General features: G+C 45.9%; 1 protein-coding gene across 1 annotated transcript in view; it reads left to right on the forward strand.

Annotated features, from left to right (window-relative positions):
- Positions 1-12,500, forward strand: part of LOC308328649 (receptor-type tyrosine-protein phosphatase gamma-like) — a 385,093-nt gene that overhangs the window by 318,613 nt on the left and 53,980 nt on the right. Inside the window, 3 exon segments of the mRNA XM_080782637.1 lie at positions 6,807-6,915; positions 7,635-7,684; positions 8,632-9,523. Coding sequence (XP_080638763.1) covers positions 6,807-6,915; positions 7,635-7,684; positions 8,632-9,523 — 1,051 coding nt within the window.

Genomic DNA, 12,500 nt, shown 5'->3' on the forward strand with positions numbered 1-12,500 from the left:
CCATCAGGCTTTTACTCATGTCGTTATTCCTGTATCTTAATCTTTCCCCTGACAGCTCTCACAGTGGGAGGGGGGGGTGTACTGTAGAGTTGGCTACATGGCTCTCTGACCCTCCATCACAGTCGATGGAGAATCCCTGTGTAATGAAAGCCTATATAAGTGTCCCTAAGTGAATATATATATACAACCGAACTATAGGAGCAGTCAGTCAGAGGGAATAATTCCGAGGGTGGGTAATGGAGCCTGTGTCATGGCGGTCAGCCGTTGCCGTTGCCGTGGTCCAAATGCTATAAGGCCATACATACCATATAGTTGCTGTGGATTCGGTAACGCATGTGTGGGGGTGTGTTGTGGAGCTGTGTGTGTGTGTATAGCAGACTCTGGGGAGGGTATAGGCTACGTACTGTGGTGTGTTGTGGAGCTGTGTGTGTGTGTGTGCAGCAGACTCTGGAGAGTGTAGGCTACCTATATACTGTATTGATCAGCGCTGAGGCCAGAATGAAGACAAGGCCATTGAACTCTTGTTATTCACTGAGTCGAGTCTTCTTGGACGCTGGTTCCCATGAACAGCGGGTCGGGACCCGTTTGTATGGGTCACGGATCGATTTGTGTGTATGGGTCATGGTTGCGGCTCAAGTAAAAATCCCATTTTATTTTTCTATCATTGAAAGTTAGGGGTGAAGAAGTACACAGATCTTTGGGCCTGTTCTAGGGGTTAGAGGGTAAAGAAGTACACAGATCTTTGGGTCTGTTCTAGGGGTTAGGGGTGAAGAAGTACACAGATCTTTGGGTCTGTTCTAGGGGTTAGGGGGTAAAGAAGTACACAGATCTTTGGGTCTGTTCTAGGGGTTAGGGGGTAAAGAAGTACACAGATCTTTGGGCCAGTTCTAGGGGTTAGGGGTAAAGAAGTACACAGATCTTTGGGGTCTGGGCCAGTTCTAGGGGTTAGGGGTAAAGAAGTACACAGATCTTTGGGGTCTGGGCCTGTTCTAGGGGTTAGGGGTAAAGAAGTACACAGATCTTTGGGGTCTGGGCCAGTTCTAGGGGTTAGGGGTAAAGAAGTACACAGATCTTTGGGGTCTGGGCCTGTTCTAGGGGTTAGGGGTGAAGAAGTACACAGATCTTTGGGCCTGTTCTAGGGGTTAGGGGTGAAGAAGTACACAGATCTTTGGGCCTGTTCTAGGGGTTAGGGGTGAAGAAGTACACAGATCTTTGGGCCTGTTCTAGGGGTTAGGGGTGAAGAAGTACACAGATCTTTGGGCCTGTTCTAGGGGTTAGGGGTGAAGAAGTACACAGATCTTTGGGCCTGTTCTAGGGGTTAGGGGTGAAGAAGTACACAGATCTTTGGGCCTGTTCTAGGGGTTAGGGGTGAAGAAGTACACAGATCTTTGGGGTCTGTTCTAGGGGTTAGGGGTGAAGAAGTACACAGATCTTTGGGGTCTGTTCTAGGGGTTAGGGGTGAAGAAGTACACAGATCTTTGGGCCTGTTCTAGGGGTTAGGGGTGAAGAAGTACACAGATCTTTGGGGTCTGGGCCTGTTCTAGGGGTTAGGGGGTAAAGAAATACACAGATCTTTGGGGTCTGTTCTAGGGGTTAGGGGTGAAGAAGTACACAGATCTTTGGGCCTGTTCTAGGGGTTAGGGGTGAAGAAGTACACAGATCTTTGGGCCTGTTCTAGGGGTTAGGGGTGAAGAAGTACACAGATCTTTGGGCCTGTTCTAGGGGTTAGGGGTGAAGAAGTACACAGATCTTTGGGGTCTGTTCTAGGGGTTAGGGGTGAAGAAGTACACAGATCTTTGGGGTCTGTTCTAGGGGTTAGGGGTGAAGAAGTACACAGATCTTTGGGCCTGTTCTAGGGGTTAGGGGTAAAGAAGTACACAGATCTTTGGGGTCTGGGCCTGTTCTAGGGGTTAGGGGTAAAGAAGTACACATATCTTTGGGTCTGTTCTAGGGGTTAGGGGGTAAAGAAGTACACATATCTTTGGGTCTGTTCTAGGGGTTAGGGGGTAAAGAAGTACACAGATCTTTGGGCCTGTTCTAGGGGTTAGGGGTAAAGAAGTACACATATCTTTGGGGTCTGTTCTAGGGGTTAGGGGGTAAAGAAGTACACATATCTTTGGGGTCTGTTCTAGGGGTTAGGGGGTAAAGAAGTACACATATCTTTGGGCCTGTTCTAGGGAACTCAGATCTTTCAGTTACCATAAAGTATAGCAATACCACAATGTGAAATTAAGTAAGTAAAGTAAAAAGGCCTGTATTCAAAATGTTTCTATGTTACTTGAGTAAAAGTACAAAAGTATTACCGACCTATATTATAGGGCTTAAGTGGCTAATGTATGTTTTGCAATAATAATGAGATGTGCCAGAGTGATGCCCCCATCCCAAAATGGCCCCGTTTACACTTAAATAAAATGTAAATTCTTGCTGTCAGAATACACTCCAGTGGCCCGGGCGGCTGGCGTAGCCGTCTGGGCACCTTGTAAGTACAGTAAGTAGCCTTGCCGAGCCATGAGGCCCATTAGGGGCAGGAGCCTATCTCCTGTTTCTGTAGCGTGAGGCAGCTTGTACAAGTACACCCCCTGGACATGACGCTAGTATGTCACAGGGACTTACCCCCAGTCCAACCCTTGATGCTGAGTGTCAAGCAGGGAGGCATTGGGTCCCATTCTTACAGTCTTTGGTATGACCCGGACGGGGATCGAACCACCGACCTCCCAGTCTCAGGGCGGACACTCTAACCACAAGGTTAGAGTTAGGTTAGGTTAGAGCTGGGCACCTTGGCTGCATGGTGATCCAGTCTGGCAGTGTGGCCGCGGGTTCGACTCCCGATCCCGACAGCCTTTACTGCGTGTCACCCCCCCCCATCTCTCTCTCACCATTTCCTGTCAGCCTACTGTATACCTATCCCTCTATAAAAAAAATAAAAATAAAAGGCGAAAGCCACAAAAAGAAATATAGATAATAATATCTTTAAAAAAAGAAAATACACTCCAGTGCAATAAGTAATCCTTCTGGGTTATATTTAACCCATTCTGAAAGGGAACCCATTTTGGTGTCGCATCATGTCGTGCTTTAGCTATTGAAAAATAGCAGATCTACAAGCTCTTGTAGGTCTGCTATTTTTGAAAAAACTACTGAAATTTTTAGATTCTGATCTCAGGTCAGAATGGGTTAATCAGACCAGTGTGTGTCCAGTGGAAACCTCGTATGAATCTGATCTCAGGTCAGAATGGGTTAAGGCAGAAATCCTGCATCCCGCAGGAAGTTATTGTCCCAGGTTTGAGCTTCAGCTTTATTGTCCCACTAGGGGGAAATTGGGTTTTTTGCAGCGTCAATAAGCCAAGCAGTTCACAGACCAGCCAAAATATCTTATTTTAATCTTTATTCGTCGATCCACGAAAGCAAACATGGTATTTTCCTGGGCTAGGAGTGAATAAGGCTCTAGCTGGCTCGGGTGATAATGTTCATTCTGTGTGCCTTTTCATGGAAAGGTGCATCTAGACCAGGGGTTTTTCAACCTTTTTACACTGAAGTACCACCACAGAAAGTACCACTACAATAAATTATGTTAAAAAATAAATAGACCTGCCCCATCCTATTCAGCTATTATTAACCAACCCAGGAGGAAAATGTAATTTATTCTTTAAATTGTTTAGTTTCTGTTCACAGACAATCAGACAATTTTGCTGCTGCTCTGATGCACAACCACTATATTTCTAACGTGATTAAATCTGTCCTAAAATCTTTCGGCTATAGGTGTGCTTTCATGCTCATTTCAACCAATTGCTTGGTCAGAACAACTACCTCTATTAATATAAATATTTCATTCCACTTTTGTCTTTTTCTCCTTTTTTGGGCGACTCCTCTGTGTACCACAAGAGGGGGGGGCTCGAGTACCACTAGTGGTACCAGTGGTTGGGAACCCATGATGATCTAGAGTCTAGATCATCATGGGTTCTAGACCAGTGGTTCCCAAACCCAGACCCAGAAGACAGATCTGCCTGGGACCCAAAAGTAGTGAAAATAGCAGATCTACAAGCACGCACAACGCGTCACTTCCTGCCACGTTGTGAGCTTGTAGATCGGCTATTTTCACCACTATACGTTAACATTTGTCTTCTAATTTCTTAGATTTTTCTTTTATTTCTCAATGGTTTAAATTCATGGAAAACTTTTGAAATAATAATAATTCAAAACAAAAATTTATAGAAAACAAAGATTGAAGGGACCCATAAAAATGTGTCCACGACCCACAAATGGGTCCCGACCCACTGTTGGGTTTGATTGATTGATTGATTTATTTATTAACAGTTTGCAGAATTACAGTACATTTCAAGCACAGACTCAATACAAAGACTGTTAACTGTGAGTGGACGACGACCCAATTAAGCATTACACTTGTTTACAAGAGGGTCCACCGTGTTCAATTCATCGAAACATTTTGAGACGTATACAAATAGACACTTCCATATTATAGTCAAAGAACAGAACAGGAATCCATCGTCATTCTGGGGGAATCAGTATAGAGTTCTAAGGCTATTCAGACTTCTGAACACGATGCGAAGTCGTCTGGCTGACTCAACCTGAGGCTGTTGAGCGTCTGCTTGTCAGTGAAGTCAGTGCATGCGTCAAGGTCGCACTTGAGAAAAGTGCAGTTGAGGCCGACAGCTCTAGGCGAGAGTCAGCGGTGAATGCAAGGCAATCCTTCTTCTTTTTTTAAAGGGAGCTATGTACTTATTTGTTGTTGATACGACAGGTCTTAAGTAAATAAGAAAATCCTCTTTTAAACAAATTAGTTGAACCCTGAACAGTAGTACCAATGAGGGGCTACCATGGTGAATGTAATGAGTGTCCCGACTGGGATTACCTGACAGAGTACAGAGAGAGAGAGAGTTGCCTGAGAACAGAATGCAAGGTGATACTTCTTTTCAAGGGGAGCTATTTTCGCTTTCGATTTGTATGACAGGGCTTAAGTAAATAAGAAAGTCCTCTTTTAAACAAATTAATTGAACCCTGAACCGTATACTGTAGTAGCGATGAGGAACTACTAGGCATGTAACGATACACTCAACTCACGATACGTATGCACGATATGAGGTTCACGATACGATTTTTCACGATATTTTCAACACAATGATTTTCTAGACAAATTCTCTTTTTTTTATGATTTATCTTCCCCCCCAAAGCTTTTGTCACAATTTTTATTTAACTACATTGCCAAGATAATTGCCTTCCTTGATGTATTAATGAGCATCAATAACGACCATCACCTGGGCACAGTCACAGACACATAATATACAGCTCCCCTCTCCAGGCCTCTACTGTCTAATTTCTCTCCAAAATCATGTTGATATGATGGAATATGATTACAGCTGACATTTCTTATCACACACTAGCCCCCCCTAAAAAAAAAATATCGGGATATAATATCGATATATCGCGATATACGATATATCGCTACATGCCTATAGGAACTACCGTGGTGAACGTAATATAGTAGCCCCACTGGGATTACCAGTCACCTGAGGAGAACACCTCGTCAGGTGCTGCTGTGGCGGGCCTCGCCCCTTGTTCGGAACGCAGCCGTTCTGTGAACCGGCAAAGGTCGCCAGCTGTTTCTCCGCTCTGTGCTTTGGCTCTTTTGCTCTCTGTCTCCTCAGCCGTGCAATTCTACCACGGCGTCAGCTGTAACCGTGTTCGGCGGCCATGTTTGACTTTGACACTCGTCAAGTGACATTGACATTGGAGTCACACAATGCTGCATGGAACTTAATACCCTGGCATGGGCCCTAGACTAATATATCACTGACTGTCAGTGTGGAAGATTTATTTCCAAGGGGGCGGTTATATACAAACAGAATCCGACGTCCGTCTCACTTTGAATACAAATACAGGGGCTCTGATTGGTCACTCGCAACTCTGGGGGTGAGTGAAATGTAATCCTCAAACTGAGGAGTGCCCAGACCAATCTGCTCAGGGTTATTTTTCTGTCCTGTTTTGGTTTCCAGGCTATATAGGAACAAATGCCGTAGACTAGAGTGAGATTTATAGTAACATCACATGTTGCGCTTTTTTTATCCCCCTACATGTTTGCCATGTTGAGTTCATTCCGCAGATTATCACCCCCCCGCTCTCCTTTCATCACTCCCAGGGCAAATTAAGGCTGTATATTTGTTACTTTCTGTGAATTTGTCAGACAAAAAACAGATTGCAGAGGGAATTACATTGTCAGCCATGTGTAAGGCACAGACAGACTGCATTGACACCTCAAACAGTGAGACTTTTTTTTGCCTGTTTTTTTTGCCTGGGGGGAGGGGGGGGGGGGGTACACTTAAAAGAGACATGGGTACTCACTATTGCCCTACATTAACGTTATACCTTCACTTCACCACGTGCCATGAATATTGTACCGTACCTCATTGGCAGCCTTTCAGTCTTTGTTCCCATCATGTCTATAATATATCTGTGTGTACTGTACAGTATGTAACACTAAATCTACAGTATACACTGTTGTAGACTATAGGCTATACCCACATGAACCCTGGAGCAGTGGAGCCCCTTCCTAATCTGTACAAGTCAAGCTCACAATGTGTCGCGTTGCGAGCTTGTATACCAGTAGATTATTCTCTTTGGGTAAAGATGTGTGGGGGAAACAAGAAGCGGGGGAACACCAGTCAACGAATTTAACTGTGTGTGTGTGTGTGTGTGTGTGTGTGTGTGTGTGTGTGTGTGTGTGTGTGTGTGTGTGTGTGTGTGTGTGTGTGTGTGTGTGTGTGCGTGTGCGTGTGCGTGCGTGCGTGTTGCAGGAGGCCATCATTTCTCCGGTGTCTCCCGACGTTCTCTACCTGTTCAGAGTGCAGGCTGTCTGCACGAATGACATGCGCAGCGACTTCAGCCAGAGCATGCTCTTCAGAGGTACCGCACACACACGCACGCACACACACACACACACACACACACACACACACACACACCAGTGTTGATTTCGTCGACTAAAACTATGACGATTTTTTTTCGTCGACTACCTTTTTTCACTGACAAAACAAAAGAAAAACTAAGCTATGATGACTAGAACTAAGACTAAATATATTGAGGATTTTGTCAACAACAAAAAAAAGAAAGGGACTAGTGGACAAGAGATGCCAAGTCATTTTACACTTGGTTGCATGCTGAAAATAGCTTATCTACAAGCTCAACACATCGCACGCTGCGATGCGTTGTGAGCTTGTAGGTCAGCTATTTTCAGCAAGTGTAAAATCAGTCATTGCTTAGTCGACTAAATCAACTGTAGATTTAGTCGACTAAAATCTTATGTTTTTTTAGTCGACTAAAACTAGATTGCTTAGAAAGACATTCCAGGTGACTAAAATGTGACTAAAACTAAATGAAAACTATTAAAGAGACTAAAATAAAAAAATTGCTGTCAAAATCAACACTGACACACACACACATACACGTGCACGCACACACGCACGCATGCACACACGCACGCACACACCAACATGACACAGGCATGAAACGTTGGTGCGACCCCTAATGCAGGCGATCGTGCCGATGAAACACATTTCAGATTGAACACCTCACTGTGTGAACTATAGCACTCCCTCATCAGTGTCCATCCTCTGTCATTTCAGCCAACACTACGAGGATCTTTGAGGGCACGCGGATTGTGAAAACTGGAATGGTAAGGGAGCCAAAGGTGAATCTCTAATTGTCAGTTTCCATTGTCTGTCTCTGTCCAACAGAGGGCAGTAATTGTCTGAGAATTTGCATTTCTTGACTGTATAGAATTGGCTAAGCCAGTGGTTCTCAAATTGTTTAATTTCAACGACCCCCATTATAGGCCTTATTTAGTACAGGTTGAATATAGGTTGGATGTCTAGGGGTGGATAGTTTTTTTTAACTTAATTGTTGCTTGTGAGAGGAGAGGAGAGCCACAAGTCTTACATTAGGACTTTGTTATGCTCGAACTGCTTATTTAAAATAAAATAAACTCAGTTCAACTCGATTAAACTAAAGTTTAGTTCAAACTCTTTATTTGGAGCCCCCTCAAGGAAGGAACACTGAGGGTCCCTGGACCGCACTTTGAACACCACTGGGCTAGTGTCGATAGGAATGTATGCGCACCGTGTTACACGTCTCAGGTCTTACATACAGTAGAGCTCATTTCATCTTTCTTACATCACTATTTCTGTTACCTTCCTTTGTGCCTCTCTCTTGTTCTCCTGTTCTTTCATCTGCCCTCTCCTCTCCTCTCCTCTCCTCTCCTCTCCTCTCCTCTCCTCTCCTCTCCTCTCCTCTCCTCTCCTCTCCTCTCCTCTCCTCTCCTCTCCTCTCCTCTCCTCTCCTCTCCTCTCCTCTCATCTCCTCTCCTCCCCTCTCCTCTCCTCCCCTCCCCTCCCCCTACTCCTCCCCCTCTCCTCTAAACTCTCCTCCCCTCTCCTCCCCTCCCCTCCCCCTACTCCTCTAAACTCTCCTCTCCTCTCCTCTCCTCCCCTCCCCTCCCCCTACTCCTCCCCCTCCCCTCCCCTCTCCTCTAAACTCTCCTCTCCTCCGTCTCTCCTCTAAACTCTCCTCTCCTCCCCCTCTCCTCTAAACTCTCCTCCCCCTCTCCTCTCCTCCGTCTCCCAGCCTACCGTCTCTCCGGCCTCCTCCGCCGACATGGCTCCCATCTCGTCGGGCTCGTCCACCTGGACCTCGTCCGGCCTGCCCTTCTCCTTCGTCTCCATGGCGACGGGCATCGGCCCGTCCTCCAGCGGCAGCCAGGCGTCCGTGGCGTCGGTGGTGACCAGCACGCTGCTGGCCGGCCTGGGCTTCAGCGGCGGCGTCATCTCCTCCTTCCCCAGCTCCGTCTGGCCAACCAGGGCCCCCGCCACGGCAGCTAGCTCCTCCCACAGTCCCACCTCCTCCTCGGGGGCCCGGCAGAGTGCCGCCGAACCCTCCTCCTCCTCCTCCTCCTCCTCCTCCTCCCCGAGCTCGGAGCCGGCCAAAGACGCCTCGGCGGCGGCGCCCGCCAAGGACAACGCCGAGGACGAGAAGGGCAAGGGGCAGGGGGAGGAGGGGGAGCGGGAGGGGGAGGAGAAGGAGGAGGAGGAGGAAGAGGAGAACGAGGAGGAGAGGAAGAAGGAGAAGGAGAAGAAAGGCGTGGCGGCGTCGGACGAGGTGGAGAGACGAGCCAGCAACAACGGCACGGCGGTCAAAGAGCCTCCGAGCGACGCGCCCGACTCCACGGCCAAGGAGAAAGAACGGACAGACAGAGGAGGAGAGGAGGAAGGGCCGACGGCGGCGGGCGCGTCGTTCAACGCCACGGCGGCGGCGCCCGGCGCTGTGGAAGACCACCTGCCCACCGCACACCCCCAGAGGCCAGAGGACGCTACTACAGCAGCAGCAGCGCCCGCCACGGAATCGTCGTCAGGAAACGACACGGCGGAGTTCCCGGCTCCCGGCGGCGGCGGCCCCCAGGCCACTCTCAGGCCCGACGCGGGAGGGGACAAGAGCCACTGGCCCTTCTCCATACACACAGGTAAAGACTAGAGGGGACAAGAGCCACTGGCCCTTCTCCATACACACAGGTAAAGAGCCACTGGCCCTTCTCCATACACACAGGTAAAGAGCCACTGGCCCTTCTCCATACACACAGGTAAAGAGCCACTGGCCCTTCTCCATACACACAGGTAAAGAGCCACTGGCCCTTCTCCATACACACAGGTAAAGAGCCACTGGCCCTTCTCCATACACACAGGTAAAGACCACCATATAATGGAGCTCTGTTCGGTCAGTGTGCTGCTGACTGTCCTCGTTAAGGCTGATTCATGCTGACGACGGCGTCACGTGCCAAACAGAGTTAGTGCCGAATTAAGTGTGCTGGAGCAAGATGCTGAAACCCTAATTGCTCCCGATGTGCAGGTTGGTGCCTTGCCTTGTTTCCTACTGGTACTAATAGTCATATATACTCATGCTCATGGTAGGTGTACACGAACATTGCTGTTCCTTGGAGTGGTTGCACCGCTCAAAAATTGCGCTATATAAATGCACCATTAATATATACAATCTATAGAAGCTCAGAATATGTCACAGATGCCACACGTTGTGAGCTTGATTGGCTCTGTTGGTGCGTGAGTCACGACACCTTCGTTCAACAGAGCATAACAAGACGATGACTTTACTGTCAATGTACAAATGAAGGCAATTAGAAATGTTGTTCTTTGTGTATCCAGTCCATGATATACATAAATAACATACAGTCATCACAGGGTCGCCCGTGGTGCAGCGCCTCCGGGGCAGTTTGGGGGTTTATTCTGACCTGAGATCAGATTCATACGAGGTTTCCACTGGACACACACTGGTCTGATTAACCCATTCTGACCTGAGATCAGATTCTAAAAATGTCAGTCGTTCTTCGATTTCTCAAAAATAGCAGACCTACAAGCTCGTAGCGCGCCACTCGGTGGCGCGCTACGAGCTTGTAGATCTGCTCCAGTAGGTGCCGCTGGGGATTGTATAGCATAGTCTGATCTCTGATGCCATGTTCATTTCACTGTAACCATGGGAGATAATATACTGTAAATCCTACATTAAACAGCGGTGGAGTTATGGGAGTTATGGGGATATGAGTGCTCAGGCGCAGCCAGTCAGATCCAAATATAACTGCACTATAGCTTAGCGCTCTATAATCTGTGCTTTCACAAGCATTATATGTGCATTAGTTGCGTATTAGATCCGCAGCCACTAATGAACTGACTTTTAGCGTCTTCTTTTTGTACTCCGACAGTATAGTTTCCCGTGGCACACAGTTTGTGGTTATAACTTCAGCTGCTATATCCCCGTATGAATTGATACGGTATACAAGGCAAGGCAAAGCAATAATACAGTACAAGGCAAAGAATATACCAGAAAATAACTAAACTGAAAATATGAAGCGTAAAGCCGGTGTATTTCTGTTATGCCGTGGTCGATCTTTGCTAATGATGTGATTAACACTTTCCAATAAAAGGCAAGGAGCACAAGGGATTCTGGACAACTTCCCTGCCTGTTAATTTGTCATTTGTACGTGCTATTTTACATTCTGCTTTCCATTAGCATTCAGCCTTGCCTGCTCTTAAAATCATATTTGGCCTTCAAACCGAGCAGGCTGGTCAGATGGTCATTAATGGGCAGGCGAGATGAGCTTAACCCATTTAGGCCTGACCTCAACATTTAAAAAAAGAAAATCTTCTACGTTTTCTGAAATAAATATTTTCACGATAAAAAAAAAAATAGCAGACCTACAAGCTCGTAGCGCGCCACTCGGTGGCGCGTTATGAGCTTGTATAGATCTGCTATTTTTCAATAGCTAAATTATAACATAATATTTAAAACACCAAAAGGGTTTCCCGTCGAAAATGGGCTAATACAGAGAGATGCAGCCAAACAGAAAGTACAACATGAAATTAGCGGAGGGAAGGGATTAATAAAAACATTCCTGGTTTAACAGAAGCTTTATAAATTCAGTGGGAAATATGCATGTTTCTATGCCTTTGGAGGCTTACCATTTTAGACAAAGAGTATCTTGAATATATGAATATTGTGTTGTATTTTGACACTTGATGTCATGGTCAGTTTTTGCAGTTTGTACTTGAGCTATTTGCACTTTTAGGTAGTTTAGATATGAATATATAGATTGTTTTTTTTAAGCAGCTTAACTAGTTTTAGCATAGATTGCTCTTGAGACTGAGCCTTTAATGTGAATTCTTCAGAATTACTGTATGCTGCTATGTTGGTTGTTGTGGTGTGGTACGTATGTACAGTATATATAATAGAATCTGGTTGTTGGGGATGTAAGGCATTATTTTCTTCTATCCTAAACATACAGCGTAGGCCTACTGTACTGTGTGTATGACAGATTCATGTTCCCCATTTTAATGAATTAGGTGTTTGTTTGTTTGTTTGTTTGATTAATTCATTTTGCAGCTGAGCGTTAAAACACATACTACTATACTATACATAATGTATACTGTATACTTTAATCTCATCGTTAATACTCCGGCATATTGGACTATAATGTAGGAAAATAAAATAAAAGTACTGATGTGTTAGGAATGTATAACATGGCGTTTTTAACCACTGGCACTTACCCAAGAAACTATCGAAAAGTCTAAAATGCTGAATACGTGGAATATGAAAATGCACAGAGAGAGAGAACTAGAATTTCTGGCAAGTTACAGTAAATGTTACAGTAAATGGGAAGAAATGGTGCGAGAGTACCTTCAATTTGTCAGTTTCAATTCACTTGGTTTTATGATAATTTGTTCTGCCATGAAAATCTTCCCCCCCCCCCGCCCTCCAAACTTATATAGGTGCTTGTATATGCTCTTTGGTATCCATGTGCTGTATATAAGAATATTTCATAAATTCAGAAAAACCAAGTCATGTACACGCAGACGCAGTACAATGGCGTCAGTAAATGCTTGGCGATTGGCAGTAAGGTCGAGTGCTGTGTCTCTGTGTAAGCTTAAGTTCCC

This window comes from Protomyctophum bolini (genome assembly GCF_963924005.1).
Source record: "Protomyctophum bolini genome assembly, chromosome: 2".
Classification (NCBI taxonomy): Eukaryota; Metazoa; Chordata; class Actinopteri; order Myctophiformes; family Myctophidae; genus Protomyctophum; species Protomyctophum bolini.